This window comes from Trachymyrmex septentrionalis, unplaced genomic scaffold (assembly GCF_001594115.1).
Source record: "Trachymyrmex septentrionalis isolate Tsep2-gDNA-1 unplaced genomic scaffold, Tsep1.0 scaffold39, whole genome shotgun sequence".
Taxonomy (NCBI): Eukaryota; Metazoa; Arthropoda; class Insecta; order Hymenoptera; family Formicidae; genus Trachymyrmex; species Trachymyrmex septentrionalis.
In genome coordinates this window covers 105,352-123,399 of record NW_017305557.1, presented here as the reverse complement: position 1 = coordinate 123,399, position 18,048 = coordinate 105,352, and the positions used below count along the sequence as shown (strand labels likewise).

The window sequence follows — 18,048 nt, the reverse complement described above, 5'->3', positions numbered from 1 at the left end:
GTGTGTGTGTGTGTGTGTGTGTGTGTGTGTGTGTGTGTGTGTGTGTGTGTGTACAGCGTGAATCAACTACTTTTTTACCCTATGAGAAAATTACACAACCTTACACCTAATTATCGACTTAGTGATATAGATCAGATGTGTGAATACATCGTGCGAATTATTGATCTGGGCGAACTGAGAAAAGGGCACATATATTTTTAATATCTTCGTATAATAAAAATAAAATCTTGTAACAATTTTCACAACTTAACGTCAAACGTGCCTGTTTTCGTGCTCAGATCAGTAGTTCGCACGATGTCCGTTAAGTCGATAATTAGACGTGTAATCGATAATTTTCTCTTGGATAAGAAATTGGTTCAACTACTCTGATTCACACTTATATATACAGGGTGTTTCAAAAAGATCGCGACACCTGAATATTTCGGAAAATATAAGTTTTACAAGAAAGTATTTCAACAAAAGTTATAGGGTTCGAAAAGATCTATTTACTGCTCTTATTAGTTTGAATTTGGATGGTGTCACTAAGGTCACATTGATCAGATCAAGGTCACATCGATTTTTTAAAATGGAACACCCTACTTTTGATTCCAGAATCTAATATCTCAAGAGCTTTTCAAAATATTACAATAAAGTTATTTTTCATTAAGTACTTTTCGAGTTATAAGGCTTGAAAGTTACCGCCGGTATTAGCTATTAGCATTACGCAAGGTATCCGACCGACAGTTAAAATTTCTTGAATGTTGTTCAGGATCATGTCCTAGATAACATTTGTCAAGATCAAGGCCACAGGAGATTATTCCTCTTATTTCCAATTTTGTACTAAAAATTTATTTTTACATAAATAAAATATGCCTTATGTAATGCTAATGCCGGCGGTATTGTAATTTTCAAGCCTTATAAAAAGTACTTAATAAAAAATAACTTTATTATAGTGTTTTGAAACGTTTTCGACATCAACTATTAGATTCTGAATCAAAAGTAGGATTTATAAAAATTTTATTTATAAAAATCGATGTGATCTTGATCTGAGTTTAGCGACGCCATCCAAAGTCAAACTAATAAGAGCAGTAAATAGATCTTTTCGAACCCTAACTTTTGTCCGAAACACTTTTCTGTAAAATTAACATTTTCCGAGATATTCAGGTTTAAACACCGACACTGTTTTGGGACACCTGTGTATGTATGTATGTATGTATATATGTATACACACACACACGCGCACACACGCACGCACGCACACATTAAAGCTTAATATAAAATGATCGTAATATAAAGATTAAACTATTGGCCTATATTCACATAAATATAATTTTATTATTAATAATAATTATTATGCAATCATTATTATTATGCTATAATGGCAAAATCTTGGATAGAGCTAACATCTGTACCAAATATGAATATGTTACATATATTCTTGATATATTTACATATGTGTCGTGTGGATTCTCTCATATTTATCTAAACAACAATTCAAGGACTCTTCATATATAAAAAATAAATAACAATAAATCAAGGGCAAAGTAAAAGTCAACGCATTTCTTTAAAAAGTCATCCAAATGAAGGAATAAATTAAAAATATAGAAAAAATAATGAAAAAAAAGAAAAGATATATAATAAGACAAACAAGTTACAAATTTCGGCTACCGGATTGAGCCCTCTTCAGACGTAAGACATATCAGAGAAAAAAAGAAAATACTGTAATCTGATATGTCTTATGTCTGAAGAGAGCTCAATCCGGTAGCTGAAATTTGTAACTTGTTTGTCTTATTATATATCTTTTCTTTCTTTTTTATTATTTTTTCTGTATTTTTAATTTATTCGTTCATTTGGATGACTTTTTAAAGAAATGCGTTGACTCTTACTTTGCTCTTGATTCATTGTTATTTATTTTTTATATTTATCTAACACATACGCACGCGCGCACACAGCACACACACGCGCGCGCGCGCACGTACGCACACACGCACATGTTTTTCATTATTACCATTATGAGACGTCCATTTGATTGGTAATAGACATTAGCGCAACAAATGTCACACAAATTGTTATTAAATATATCACCAAATTGTTAATTAATGCGTTTTATATTAGATATAAAGTTATTATAATACTATTAACAGGGTTGCCACAGAAAATGAATTTTAAAATTCCCTGATTTTTTTAGGTTTTTCAGATAAAAATGGGAAAATTTTTCATGACTAGTGTAAAATATGTAAATTTTAACATTTAGAATCGAGAATTGTAAAAAAAACTAGCCTATTTTATATTATTAAAAACAACGTAAAAGAAATTTAGTAACATAATAAAATTTTAAGTGTTATTTCAAGCCAACAAAAAATTAATTAGTGAAAAAAAGAATGCAATTGTGACGAAAAAGGGCGATCAAATAAAAATACTAAATAAAATATAAATTTTAATTATTTTATTAAAATCGTTTAAAGTACGCGAGTTTTGAACGTATCTGACTATAAATACCAGATATAATATTTTAAAAAATATAACAATTATTTGAAATAGGAACAATTAAAGAGAATTGTGTGCAAATTTCAAAATTCGAAACTTTTTTATATTTTTCCTGACTTCCTGGTTTTTCCGGTCTGTGGCAACCCTGATTAAGATGGTTCACTGCTCATCTGCATGTTATTAGATATTGATTGAGAATTATTTTCGATATTCTGTATAGGCACCTGTGAATCAGAAATATTATCAGCAGTCTTTTTAGATATAAGTACGGTAGGAGCACTTGCTATTGTTGTCTCTGCTCTATGATGCTGTTTTATTGATGACGACAGTGCTGCTTTTGATTTCACTTTTGCTTTAACCTTTGCTTGCTGCTCTATGCTATCAATTTCAGCCCAAATATTCCTTACTTCCTTGAAAAGCTAAAAAAGAAAAATTTGTTCTTGTTTAAAAATACATTATTTTTTATTTTTAAAACAATAACATTACATTACATATTATTATAATTTGCAATATTGATAAGACAATAATGAAGTTTTTAAGCCTATAATTGAATAAAATAAAAAGAAACTTACTTGATTCAACCATGCTTCATCTGCTAATAATTCATTCAATATTATTGTAGTATCCTTATGCGGATCGGTTACTTTTTTATCTGCTACTCTTCTCGCACATTCCAAAAACATTAAATATTTTTGATGAGCGACTTTATTATACAAGGCCACCTTCTTTTGACAAATGCGGCATAACAAAAAGTCCTAAGAAAAGAAAAATAAATAAATCAATAAAGTTTATCACATCTTATTATCTTCCATTTGCATATCATACTTTTTCATGAGGTATTCTTGGATCAGGTGGCGAGCCTTCTAATGTAATACCATTATATGGTTGTCCATAAAGCAAAACTCTTGTACAGATTTTTGCCTGCTGACAACCAGCACAGAATTTCCCTTTATATTCTGATGGTGGCAAATCTTTTAACACATTAATACATGGCCATGTTGATATTGCTGTTACGAAGTTTGCTTTCCATTTAGTTGTAAACAAAAGGCGACGTTTCCTTTCTTCTGTTATTTCATCGACAGTCTTAACATTTGATAGAAAATAATCATCTAAGTAATAATAAAAAACGTAATTAATATTTCATCATAATAAAAAAAATATATATAATCTATAAAGGCAATAATAAGAATATCAATCTAATTTCATCTTACCTTGTTCTTGAAATATTTCAGTAAGAAAATTAGAATCCAAAGCTTGTGAGATTAATGTCTGTATGTATACTTCAAAATTATCTTGATATCTTTCGGTATCTTTCATAAATTTATCAATGTTCTCGCTATAAGTAAATAAAAATGAATGTTATAAGAATTTATAAAATTTGTCGAAATTATTAAAATATGATACGATTTCAATCAATTTGATTGACTCGTTAACTATAGTTACAAATCAGTGGTCAGCACAAGTCTAGTTGTACTCGATTGTGTGTACATACGATTAATAAAAAAAATTTAAGTGTATAGAATTATATATTATTTTATATACATTTTTAAGTTGAAAGAATTATATACTTACATTTATATTATATCTAAAATAGATAGTATAAATATAAGCATATATATACTTATTTGTGCTCAAAAAAATATATAAAATGATGCATAATTCTATGTACTTTAAACTTTTTGATCGTGTGTACAATGGAACACAACTATATTTATAATATAATCTGTAATTATAATTATATATTAAACTAAAAAAAAAGGATTATTACCAATAATCACTAAATAAAGATAATTTAAGACAACAAATTACATATTATTTTATGTACATTTTATTATTATAATTACGTGGGCGAAACAATGCGTTTGTTACACCTTCATTTTATAATTTCCTTAATTTTTTTACTTAAAAAATTTATGAAAATGACATCCGATAGAGATTAAAATGTTTATTTTTATATGTATAGTATGACATTTAATATATAACATTAGATCTATATCTAGCTTGGCTTGCGGCTCTTTCTTGTTTATTTATTAATTTGTTCAAATTTAGGAGCCTTATTATATTATTTGAAGTATATTTATAGAGATTTATCTTAGTTAACGATTACATATGTGAACAATTAATAAATATTAATAACGATCATTTATTCACTATTGATTTTATAATTTATAATCTATTGTATTAATTCTTATAATTGACAGAATGTATACTTATACTCTCTTATCGATTGACTTAATATTTTCAACTAAATTTATTAACATGGATTACAAATTGCGACTGTTTGATATAATTATTTGGATATGCTTTGAACGTTAACGAACTAAATTATAAGAGAGAAGGAATTATATGGCATAAATGCACAAAGAATCACTACCAACATTTATATTAGCGTAATTATAATTTTCAAATTATTTGTATCCAATTGTTACAGAAACTAAATTTTATTACGTTCAATTTTTTAAATATTGTAAACACTGAGGATGGCCTGACAAAAAGATCGAAACATCTATTCAGAAATTTTAAGTATATTATAATTCAGCCCGTAGCCCTTATTGTTTATTAATTTTATTAATTATTTGAACTCTTATTATAATTATGCAGGCGAAACAATGCGTTCTGTTACACCTTTGTTTGATAATTTCCCTGATTTTTTTACTTCAAAGATTTATGAGAATGACCCGATCGAGGTTAAAACGTTTTGTTTTCATATGTATAATATAAAACATCTGTTTTTATATGTACAATATAAGATTTAATATATAACATTAAACATCTAGCTTGGCTCGTAGCCTTTTCTTATTTATTAATTTGTTCAAATTGAGGAAGTTATATTATTTGAAGTATTATTAAAAATAACAAATCCAATGTGAGTTCAGCCTGATAAAGTTACAACTGAAGAGTATCTCAATAGAGATCAAACCGATTTTGGAATTCGTAACCAATTATATAATAAAATGTATTTACTTAAAACTTTAATTAGTCGTATACATAACCGTACACCAGGCTAATATACCGATTAATTATCGCGATTTGTTAAAATATCTTTTTTAATATAAATATTTACCTGTCATCAATGATCATTTCATCCCTCAGAAATTCTACAATTGTTTCAGTCTTGCCCTGCTGCCAGAATTTCACTGGTACTTGTCGATATATATGACGATTTTGTGAAACCCATGCAGAATACTATAAAAAAAATTATACACAAAATAGCGATGTTCAATATATTATGAAAAACTCAATTAAATTTTACCGTGGGTATGTTTCTGTATAAAGTTTTTCCATTGGACTTGAATGGCTGGTATTTTTGAAGCAATGTTTTGCCATCTATTCTCCACAAAGGAGGATCATCTTCTTCATCCAAATCTGTTTTGATTACGACAAATTCACCAGACTAAAAAATAAAGAAAAATGTTACTACTTTCTGTTTCATTCAATATTATAACGTTTTATAATTGCACAAATGCATTATTATAAATCTCTTATATAACAAAGAAGTTCGTGCATTTTAGACGATTTGGTAAGCACACAGGAACCGTTGAGTTTTTTTTTTACTCAATTTTATCCGCTGAATTCGAAAATTGTAGTTAAATTCTCCTGATATCCGAAAATTTTTTTTTACATTTTGAATAAAAGAAAACAAAGATTTAGTTTCACTTTGTTGAATCATACTGCGAATTTCTCTTTGTTTTTATATAAAAATCATTTTATATACAAATCATTTCATTAAAATAAATTATTATTAAAGTCATGACTTTTACTTACACCATACAAGATAGTCCATTTTAATCAATACAGTCAATTTTTTTCCGAAATTAATGATACAAAAAAATGTTTTAGATAAAAGTGGAACGATTTTGAGAGGGACGTATATTGGTCAAGTTGTTTTTCTTCAAGGTGGAGATGTCAAAAAGATATGAAAGTCACCTCTACTTTCTTAAGTGGAGTTATATGATTTTTCTATGTATGATTCTTCTAATTATTCTACATAAAGTATTAAAGTAGAAAAACAATAATTTACAAGATATTTTATACCTTATTATGATATATAAATGTTGGCATAAAGTGTTAAATATCTCGTAAACTATTAATTTTTTTTATAATTGCATCTTAAAACTTGTATGAACTGAATAATGAGATGAATCAATTGATATAAAGAAAACATATAGTTGCTTCAAAAACATATACAAAACATAGACAAAATGAATACTTTTTTAAACAAGCAACTATGTGTTTCCATTGTATCAATTGAATCATCTCATTATTCTGTTTATAGTACAAGTATTGTATAAAGGTACGATTATAAAAAAATTACGAGATATTTAATATTTTATGTCAATATGTACCAGAATAAAATATAAAATATCTCATAAACTATTAATTTTTGTATCTATCTCTTAATACTTTTTCACGAAAAATAATTAGAGGAATTTCACATTACATAAAGAAATCATATAATTACATTTATAAAAGCGGAGATGGCTATTACATTTTTTCGGCATCTCCAACTATAAGAAAAACAGCATGACCAAAATACGTGTTCCTTGAAGACATTTCACTTTCATCTAAAACATTTTTTGTATCATTATTAATCAGATAAAATCAATCGTTGCTTTCTTCTGTCGTGAAAAAAATATTTCCCGGATACTCAGACAATTTTAACTATAATTTTCGGATTCAGCAAGTAAAACTGAGTAAGAAAAAAGATGAATCCGACAATCCCTGCGTGCTTCTCAGATCATCTAAAATGCATAAACTTTTATAAACAAATATTTTTTACTTATAAAATTTAAAATAATATCAAAGATTACCGCATCTTCTAAACCTATCGAGTGCTGCATGCAAAATATATAATAAAACTGTTAATATATTCATATTTTATATGCATATACATACATATGGACACACACGCACACGCGCACGTACGCGCACGCGCACGCATACGCAAACACACACACACATCATACATATGAGAAACAGATTTTCAAAATGCGTTTTGTCTAAAGTTTTTTTAGTTAGAGGTGCCTCAGTGTTCAGTGTTGAAAAACTCATATTATAAGCTACTCTGAGTTCAGAAAGCATTTTTTCATCATTAATTTATATGCTGAAAAAACAGACATTTCGAAATGCATTATGTTTTTTTAACTAGAGACAAACAAAATGCATTTGTTTAACATTTTTAGCAATTTTGTTTAATATTTTGCATCCTACTGATTGGCATATTGTTATTTTCTGCAAAGGGCATAATTTTCTTGTGTGCATAGTATCTTTCTTTTTCGGTTTCTAAAAATTACAAATTTTGGCAAAACACATTTTGAAAATCTGCTCATATTATACGAGAATCCTTTGAAAAGTTTTGAGCCTCAACATGAAGATGGCATTACTCGTAAGAACTATTCTGGTGCAATCGTACATATTTTTCAAGATACCTATGAAAATTGTAGCCATTTTAGACGCTAAGTTGTTTGAGAGTCATTTGTGTCAGTCGATGTCAGTGTTTTCGTTTGATGAAAATCTGTGTCCTCCGAATTTAACTTTGAGCCTAGGAAACGGAAAATTTTCCTTCGTTAGGAATCAAATCTGGTAAATAAAGTGGGTAGTTAATTAATTCGGCCCGCAATTCGTAAATTTTTGTAATGGCGATCGTCGATTTTCGATTTTTTTCATTTTTATAAAAACATTGACATCACAAATGACTGTCAAACAACAACTAAACATCCACAATAGCTATAATTTTCACAGATACCTTACAAAACATTGTACAATTGTAGTAAGATTGTATAATTGCAGAATGGTTTTGACGAGTAATGCCATCTTCATATTAAGGCTCAAAACTTTTTAAACGACCCTCGTATATTGATATGTATATATATATATATATATATATATATATATATATATATATATATATAAAAGCGCGCGCGCGCATATACACACACACTGTGTTTTTTTTGCAAGTTGCATTTGTGATAAAAATTAATATTTTTCGGTTTTTTATTTTTTTTTTTAACTTTACAAGAACTTTTTTATCAAATCACAATGAAATTAATATTTACTTCAATTTATTAAAAAAGTTCTTGTGAAATGTTATTAGCCTCTACAATATAAATATAAAAATGCTTTAAAAAGATCTTATATTTAATTACCCTCTTAAATCGAACAGTATCAAATTTTTCGATTTTTTATTTTTTAATAATTTATGTACACAATAAATAAGTTTTCTCCGCATATGCAATCAAACACATACTTGTTAGGTATCGGAGAAATATATATGTACGAAAAATCACGCAATAGAAAAAGTTTATTTGTACTCTTATCAACTCACTAAATCTAAGGATATATAATAAATTACACTCTGAATTGTGTATATTGACACACAATAGCTTTATTTTATTTTGAAAAAATTTAAGAGCAATAATAAGTCCCTGAGACACATATTCGCTGAAACATAATTTTACCTTGTTAGAATTTGCAAAAATGTACATTTCTTTTAGAAAAAAAATAAAGAACCGAAAAATATTAATTTCCATCACAAATGCGACTTGCGCGAAACATATTTTTTTTTTAAATTTGAAAAAGTAAGAGTAACTATTTTTAACTATAAGTAACTGTTTTTAACTATAACAAGTGATTTCAATAAGGCGACTGAAAAAAATATTTTGGTTTTTTAAACCGCCCTATATATGTAATATGTACGTACCAACATACATACCAAGGAACTAATATAGAATATTCTAAATAGTTTCTGCAAAACATATTAGATACCTTAAATGGCGAAATATCAATATCTTCATCGCTTGCCGCCGCTACTAATTTTTCATCAATTCTACAAGAAAGTTTGCCAGAATTATTAGAATTTTTTGAGAACATCTCATGCTTCTTTCTCGTCAATTTTTTGGAGATAATAGCTTCCCCGGATGAATAACCGTCCTCTTCTAACATTTTTCTAATCTTTTTTGTAATAACGGGCCTTACACGTTTCTTTCTTTTCTCTTCTTCATCGCCAACCAATTTTACAGCAGGTGTCCATGCTGGATCAGAATCTGAATCTACCTGTTCCTCATCATTATCAAAATAATCTATACCCTGTTGACGATCTAAAAATTGTTTCACTGATGTTTTCTCTTTTGCTTTTCTTCTCGATGTTTCGCGTCTTGGAGGAAGAAGTAAAGGATCCACTGTGAGAAATAATATGTCTTCAAAGAATTATTAATTTAAAATAAATTTATGTACTACATATGTATGTTTATATTACCTTCTTCAATTTTCTTCGAAGACTTTTTCTCTGCTTCCGTTGCTGCAGCAGCAGCAGCTACCGCTGCTGCCGCAGCAGCTCTTCTCTTTCTATCTGTAGGTCCACCAGGCTTAATAGGCCGACCTTTTCTACCTTTTCCTTCTGATTTTACAGTAACAGCTTCAATATTGTTTGTATTATTTACATTCTGCACTTTCTTTTCCATTTTCTTAGGAGGAAATAGAAAATCATCGTCACTAGTAAAACCATCGTCGCTCGAATCGAAATTTAATTTCTTTCTTTCTTTCGGTAATGGGAAATACCTAGGATCATTAGCGTAATCTATTACTGGTGTTTCTTTAATCGGTGTCTCCTTTATTAACGCTGGCTTTTCTTGAGATTTCATACTTTCACCATTAATCGATACTTCCATAGATTTACTCGGCTTAACAGATATATACGGTTTTGACCTATTCCACATTGCTTTCCTACCACCACGTATAGCAGGTGGTGGAGAAGGATCTTTTTCACCTTGCAGAAATTTTAAATAACTCGTCATAAATCCCGTATTAGGATCTCTGTTGGGCCGTTTAAAATCTTTATTTATTTGTATCAATTGTTGATCCTGCTGAAGAAAACCTAATTCTTCTTCAATATTAGGAACGATCACTTTAGGCTGATCATCTCTGACCTCTTGATTATAATTAGTGTTTTGATTCGTAGTGTTGTCACCAAATCCTATTGGCGTTATCTCGACCGAGGATTGAAATTCGTGCGAGTGATGCGGATGATGACCTGCGGGAATATGAAAAGCCGGAAAATATGGAATGGGTGGTGGTGCATGATGGTGCGATACCATTAATGATTGATGTTGATGAGCTGGAGTGCCCACGAAATTACTCGAATGGTGCAATGACGGCTGAGAACTGAAGGCACTGGACGCGGTGGGAAACATTTTGGCGGTCGGCGGCGGTAAATTCCACCGTTCAAATTCGAAGTAACCATTTTGCTGTTGTTGATTCGCCGCATTATGATGCGCAGGCGGAGGTATCCTACTGAGATATTCTGTCATCGTCGTGCTGCTTGTAAGCTCATTAGGTAATGATATACCATGTCCATTCTTTTCCAAATTTTTCCTCTTTTTATTGACGCTATCGACTTTTCGCCGTTCTTCGATCTGCTTTTGTTGTTCTATCATGCCAACCGAAGTAGCAACAGTCGTATGCTGTTGCAAGCAGGGACCTTGTTGCAATGTTTGCAGATTCTTTACGATGCTCATTGGATCTCCCCTACAGCTGCTTAAATCTTGCAACGCCACTTGATTAGCCTCAAAATATGATTGCTGCCTATCTGTTGATACATTCATAAGCCTTTGCACTTGTTGCTGGGCCGGCAAACTCTGCGCATTTATACCGTTACTGGTTGCCGTATTTGCACCAGTGTAGACGGAAAACTTTCTGTTGCCATTCGCTGTTTGCCGATTACCATTTTCCCAACAAACCTGTTGCTTTTGTGTTTGTGAGAAGTCTTGTTGTTGCTGTCTATCGTATGTTTTACTTTCTGTATTGTAAGCTTTGTTATTTTCTGTGGTGCCTAATGCTCGTGTGATCACCGACGAGTAAGCTACCTGTCCCTGTGATGCCGGTCTAGGAACAGTGACATCCAAAGGTGACGGTGGAGCGACATGTTGAGTGACTCCACTTTTATATGATGCGCTATTAGTACACTGACTACCGTTAGTCTCATGTTGTTGCAACGGTGATGGTGACGACATAGTCGCCATCGGACTATTATACATTGGATATGCTGGACTTGGTACATGACCCAAGGGACTAGCCTGCGAATGAGTCTGCAGAGGACTTGGTCGTCGTGGAACAACAACATTGCAGTCGGGTCCATTTTGCGTCGAAGTATTGGACGAGTAAGCAGAATCCGTCGATGTAGCAGACTTGGATCTGCCTGGATGGTGATATTCCGCATCGCTTGTTGATCCTGTCAAATAATGTCTATAAGTCGGAGTCTGTGACTGCTGCTGTTGTTGTTGTTGTTGTTGTTGTTGTTGCTGCTGCTGCTGCTGCTGCTGCTGCTGCTGCTGCTGCTGCTGCTGCTGCTGCTGCTGCTGCTGCTGCTGCTGCTGCTGCTGCTGCTGCTGCTGCTGCTGCTGCTGCTGCTGCTGCTGCTGCTGCTGCTGCTGCTGCTGCTGCTGCTGCTGCTGCTGCTGCTGCTGCTGCTGCTGCTGCTGCTGCTGCTGCTGCTGCTGCTGCTGCTGCTGCTGCTGCTGCTGCTGCTGCTGCTGCTGCTGCTGCTGCTGCTGCTGCTGCTGCTGCTGCTGCTGCTGCTGCTGCTGCTGCTGCTGCTGCTGCTGCTGCTGCTGCTGCTGCTGCTGCTGCTGCTGCTGCTGCTGCTGCTGCTGCTGCTGCTGCTGCTGCTGCTGCTGCTGCTGCTGCTGCTGCTGCTGCTGCTGCTGCTGCTGCTGCTGCTGCTGCTGCTGCTGCTGCTGCTGCTGCTGCTGCTGCTGCTGCTGCTGCTGCTGCTGCTGCTGCTGCTGCTGCTGCTGCTGCTGCTGCTGCTGCTGCTGCTGCTGCTGCTGCTGCTGCTGCTGCTGCTGCTGCTGCTGCTGCTGCTGCTGCTGCTGCTGCTGCTGCTGCTGCTGTTGCTGCTGCTGCTGATTCAAAACATGAAACGTTTGTTGCTGCTGCTGTTGTTGTTGAGAATGTGACTGTAAATTGCTATTAGATGATGTTCTCTGACTGTTCGTAAGCTTGCTGTTGGTATTATTGCAAGTGTTATTTGCAGTGTAATTTAAGTTCCGGCTTTCCATGATGGAGAAACTAATTGGAGATGATTGACTACTGTCATGTCCCTGTTGCTCATTTCGTCTATGCTCAATTCCGTGGCTCCCTAGGTCTGGATAAATCTTGGTCTGCGCTTTCGTCTGAATATTCTGTTGAGTCGTAGTAGTGGTCGCTGTTTTATTTGATGGCGATGCAAAATTGCCATTGCGTGTTCCCTGTTTATCCTGAATTACTTGCGCGGAACCTGACCGAACTGGACCACTTAAAAAAATAGTCGTGGTCGATCTCGAGGATGGTTGGGATATTCTATATTCTTTGCCAGAAGAATTGCTCGGTGTTGATACGATACACGATTGCTGATGTAGTGATGGTTGGACTTTTCCATTTTCAGTGGCCGACTGACCTCCATTACCAGCGCCTGAGTAACTATCAGTTAAGGTGTCAGAACTAAAAGTTGGAACTTGATGAAAGAATGTTTGACTATTACTGACTTGCAACGTGGATTTTATGTTAACGGTAGGTGATTGAGATCTTACACTAATCGACTTTTTTGTGTCAGTTGAACAGCCGGATGCTTTAAAATCTGTGTTGCACGCAGACGGAGTGGTTATTTGAGATGCACTAATATTGTTTAAGGTCTGTGTCGTACTAAAATGAGGATTAAATGTGTTTTCATAGCCAGTACTATTGGATTTTGTAGAAGGTGGACCTGGAGACGATGGAACAACGCTTTCATGTGGTAAAATGCCAAATGGGCTAGGAAGTTGCGTATTGTTCTGAGACGTCCAGGCTAACGTTGAAGTCGTAGGCGATGTCGACGCTCCGTGCTGCTCAAAAAATGTAGCTTGATGAGTAGAGCTGTAATTCTCTCTCAATGTAGAGATGTCGGATTCAGTTGTGGTATTCTGTTTTGTCACTGCTTGTGCCTGAGCAAGTACTTGTCTGTGTTGAGTAACATAGTGTGCCTGCTTAGTATTAGGATGAAACAAAGGTGAAAAGACTTCATAACTCACAGGAGGTGGAGATAGAAATCCTCCTGGGTTAAAGGGAGATGGTTGACCTGCCAGAGTTGCTGTTGTATGAGCTGCTTGTAAAAGTAATTGTGACGTCGTTGTTGATGGTACTGCCTGCGCGGCAGCTGTTGTTAAATGATGAGGTACAAAATCATTAGTTGTAGTTGATGTTGTTTGAAACGTTCCAGTGGAGCTACTCACAGTTAGACGATTATACGACGTATACCATGGACCAACGGGATCCATTACCCAAGCTTGGCACTATGGTGCCTCACTTGGTATATGTTTAGTAGATTCTCCTGTTTGTCAATTCCAAGATATACTCTCTCATAGCATAATATTTATCATTTTTTAAAATTATTTCCACTTTTTTATAACTTATATACTGAAAAATACATTTCAAGTTAACATATGCACATAAAAAGTTCATCCAAGTATCAGGATTAACAGCATAACAAGAGCTCCTATTTTATCTGAAAAAAAAAAGAAAAATAAATTGTATGTTTAACTATTTCATAATAGGTAGTTAACAATGCTTATTAAAAACAAAAATAATACTTTCAAATCGCCTAATCTTTACATTCTAATAAATTTTATTTATGCAATATGTTGCTACGAGATATTTAGTATAGTACAAACAATAAAATTATCAGAATGAAGCAACGCACGTAGAAGAAACATAATATAAATAACGCCATGACCGATACGACAGCCCTTTCCAGTCTTAATTCTATCAATTAACACAAAGCAATCATATGACATTTCTATAATACTGTTAAAAAAAACTCCAATCACGCGAACGATAAAGGAGAGAAAAAACTCATGGACTGACTTACGTTTTACACAAGTTTCAAGACGAGGCACAATGAAAAAGGTGTGCTGCAGCCGGTTGAATATAAGTCTCTGGGATATCGTAGGATCGAGTAAGTGAATTCAAACAGACGACAGATTGCAAATGTTCACAGAATCCGAGTTTATTTAGTCGACAACGGTGCACTGTGACATGCGTGACAATCAGCTATAGTCGGCTGCGATGACAATCGACGCGAGCACTGTTCGTTCGACGACGGCGACGACGACGACGACGACGACGGCGGCGAAACGGCGGGAAACAGCCGTCGCATACTCGGTAATACTGCAACAACGACGATGTCGCTATCCTCTTGGAGCACGCGTGACCATACGGCAGGCCGTATGCCGCGAGACGATGCGACGCTCGCCAGATCACCGGACACGACGTCTTGGCGAGCAACACTGGGATAAATATGGCCACACGAACGAGAGTCTTGGTACGAAGAATGCGCAAAACGCGATACACGGGCGGCACCAATGGCAACGACGACGACGGCGGCAGCGGCGGCGACGGCAGCAGCACCACCGGACAGCGAGTCGCGCTCACATGATCCGAGCGTATGTAACAACCGCAACAGAAAGCGCGCATTACGAGCACCACTTCGCATACGTCGCAACCACGGCGGTAGTTGGACGTTGATACTCGTGCGAGATCATGTATTGTTTAGCAACAAAAACCGATAATGCATCAATATCCGTGCTCACCACGCACAATCACGCATAATGTCTGACAATGTCATCTCATACCACTCACCGCTACAGCTGCCCAATGCCCATTACTGCCATTACTGAATTTAGTCACTCTTGTGATGCTGATTCTTAAATCGACGCATCGAGAATCGATTCTTTTTTATTCTTGAAAAATCGATTTTCTTATTTCTCGATTCTTCCGGAATCGATATAATTTTTAAAAGATATATCATGCGTGATCTATGTATGTATATACAATGGGTGCTCTCCATGTAAGCCCGTTTCCACCAACGCAGATTAACTTTTTAATCTCGATTCAACTTATTCTTCGTCTTTTTCTATTTTAAAGATTAAACAAAGAATAAGTTTAACGGAGATTAAAGTTAATCTACATTGATGGAAATGGACATTAGTGACACAAGTCGACACAAGCATCATTCCATCTTTCTTTACATTTAGTAAATAATAAAGATAAAACGACGTTTGTGTCGACCTTTGACTATAAACACCATGGGTGCATTTATTTACGCAGTGACTAGAGCATCCACTACTTTCTCATCTGCTAGTCACATGACTAGTAAATTTACTGAACAGACTTCTGCATGAAAAGCTACTCGGTATCGTATTGGATCATATCTTTCATATATAATAGAAAATTGGACAAAGCTGAGAGTTTAAGTAAAAAGAATGGATCGGAAATCCATCGAGGTTTTACGCACAATTAAAATGTAATATTTTTAGACTCTGTAAAAAATTATACTTTTGTTAAGATATTAAATTTTATAAAAACAATAAATATAAAAACAATAAATATTTTACAAATATTTAATTTATTAATTTTATTATTGTAAATTAAATAAATTTATATAATATTTATATACAAATATATTTATTTATGTATGTTATTTATATATTATATATATATATATTTGTTATAAATTTATTATCGTAAATATGAATTAGCAAACTTTACAACTTTTCTATTATATATCTCACCTTGCATTTTTTTACTTTACTAAGATCGATTTTCACAAGTTCTTTGCCCTTTTTACTTAATAGTTTAATAAAATTCAGTAATATACAACCAGTTATTAGCTGGCGATATTATGAGCAGCAAGATATGGAATTTATGAAGGCGAGGGCAAGATTGCAACGCAGTTTGTCGTTCGTTTTACGCAATAGCGGCAGTACTGCGAGCAGAGCATCATGAGCATGAGCTTCCGAGATAGCTGCGCAGATGCTATACATCTCTGCGTAAACGAACGAGAAACTGCACTGCAGTCTCTTTCGCAGATAGAATAAACGAACGACATCTGTGGCAATAACTGCATAAACGAACGCACTCATGAACTTGCATGGACTGCCAGTAGCCAACTTCAACGTGTCGCTGGAAGATTAGGCCAGTGATGGGAGATGACAAGAATTCGTCTGCTCTAAGAAACTTTGTACACATGCGTAAAGCTGAGCAGTCTTAATTGACGTACACATTTCATGGTATTATAAGATCCCTAATAACGATATTAAGAAAATTGTAGGGAGAAAAAGAAGGTTTTTATTAAAGATACATAGTGTGTTTATGAATAATAATAAATTTTGTCTTTTATTACGTCTGCAGCCGATTTATCATATGAATATCAACATATCGTTTGGAGAGATAACATTCGAAAAAGTCACTATAATGACATACAGTACCTAAGAGGTTAAAAGAGGATAATTCATTACTATAACCATAATTTAGGATAAAATTTAGAACGGGTTGTAAAGCGGGACAAAGTGTTAAAATTTGAATTCCCTCTTAATTTGGAACGGTTAGTCACTCAGATGTACCGGAACCCCAAAAGCACCCGTTCCATCATTGGATCGAGCTGCCACGTCATTTTACGCATGCGCACAAAGTTTACTAGAGCAGATGAATTCTTGTCACCTCCCTTTACTAGATTAGGCTCCGCTCTGGACAGTAATTTTCTGCGGGAATGGGGAGCTTTGATTATAGTATATGCATGTTTACGGTGTGCAGTGACAAACTTACATTAGTATGAATTTTTTTAAATATATTAACTTATTTTTATGCACACTTTATCGATACTTTTATTTTTTTAACAGATTTACTTAATAATTGCGTTTAAATCAATGAATTCCATTAAAAAGTACATAGCAGTGTTATGTGAGTTTGTTACTAGCCCGTGCCGCAAACCGCGCGCAAACCGTACTCCATGTAATATCAGCGAAAAAAATAGGCAGTACGTGGTATGCGGTTCCCTAGTTGCCTAGATAGTTACTGTACCGCATACCGCGTACCGTGCTCCATGTAATTGGACCCTCAATAATGGTGCGTGTATAATATAAGCATAGTATAACTTTCGCATCTGAACTTGCCGGTCTTTACTGTTCCGGGCGGAGCCTAACAATCTTCAGCCAACTTCATTCTTCGACACCAAGAGCATACATTTCCTATAGCAAAAGTGAAGGACTAGTAATCCATATGTTATATGTTTATAGTCAAAGAGGGCACTATAAGTCACAAAAATTTAAACTCTTAAAAGTACATCTAAATATAAAAATTTGTGTATCATTTTTTATATAATTAAAGCATAATGCATATTTTAAAATTTAATAAGTATATTTAGTAAACATTTATTAATTTTTAAGAAAAAAATAAAAATATATTTTTTAAGACATCACCCATATAGTGCTCCCTACCGGGGTATCATGGATCATACACAAAATAATAGGATTAGAGCCTGAGCACAAAAATTATAGTAGCACTTACTTAGGCTGAAATTGTAAACATAAGTACAACTTATTGCCGTGTCTCTAAGAGACAGCAATAAATCGTACGTCAAAGCTTGTACGTTATTTACGTCTACAACCTAAGTAAGTGTTACAATTCTTGTGCTCAGACCCTTATGCAAGAAATATCGGTGACGAAAGTTGGAAAGTATTTTTAATTAACTTTCTTAGCATAGTCACTAAGACAATAAAATATAATTATACCTAT

The 18,048-nt window shown here is 33.8% G+C and overlaps 1 protein-coding gene across 1 annotated transcript; it reads right to left on the bottom strand.

The window, feature by feature from the left end:
* Positions 1-2,452: 2,452 nt before the first annotated feature.
* Positions 2,453-13,880, bottom strand: LOC108750947 (DNA N6-methyl adenine demethylase-like). The gene is made up of 10 exons (XM_018490827.1): positions 12,307-13,880; positions 9,722-11,724; positions 9,232-9,644; positions 7,278-7,301; positions 5,720-5,860; positions 5,531-5,652; positions 3,678-3,802; positions 3,292-3,575; positions 3,039-3,221; positions 2,453-2,885 (listed from the first exon to the last, which is right to left on the bottom strand). Exons 1-10 carry the CDS (start codon positions 13,752-13,754, stop codon positions 2,616-2,618), a joined length of 5,013 nt encoding a protein of 1,670 aa, XP_018346329.1. The 5' UTR covers positions 13,755-13,880; the 3' UTR covers positions 2,453-2,615.
* Between the last annotated feature and the right edge of the window lie 4,168 nt (positions 13,881-18,048).

Bases quoted from the DNA above. Each gene is read 5' to 3' on its own strand.
- LOC108750947 (XM_018490827.1), bottom strand. From the start codon at position 13,754: ATGGATCCCGTTGGTCCATGGTATACGTCGTATAATCGTCTAACTGTG. The intron at 11,725-12,306 runs GCAGCAGCAGCA...ACAGCAGCAGTC, and splicing joins CAGCAGCAGCAGCAGCAGCA to ACAGACTCCGACTTATAGAC. The intron at 5,653-5,719 runs GTAAAATTTAAT...TTTTTTTTATAG, and splicing joins TATACAGAAACATACCCACG to TATTCTGCATGGGTTTCACA.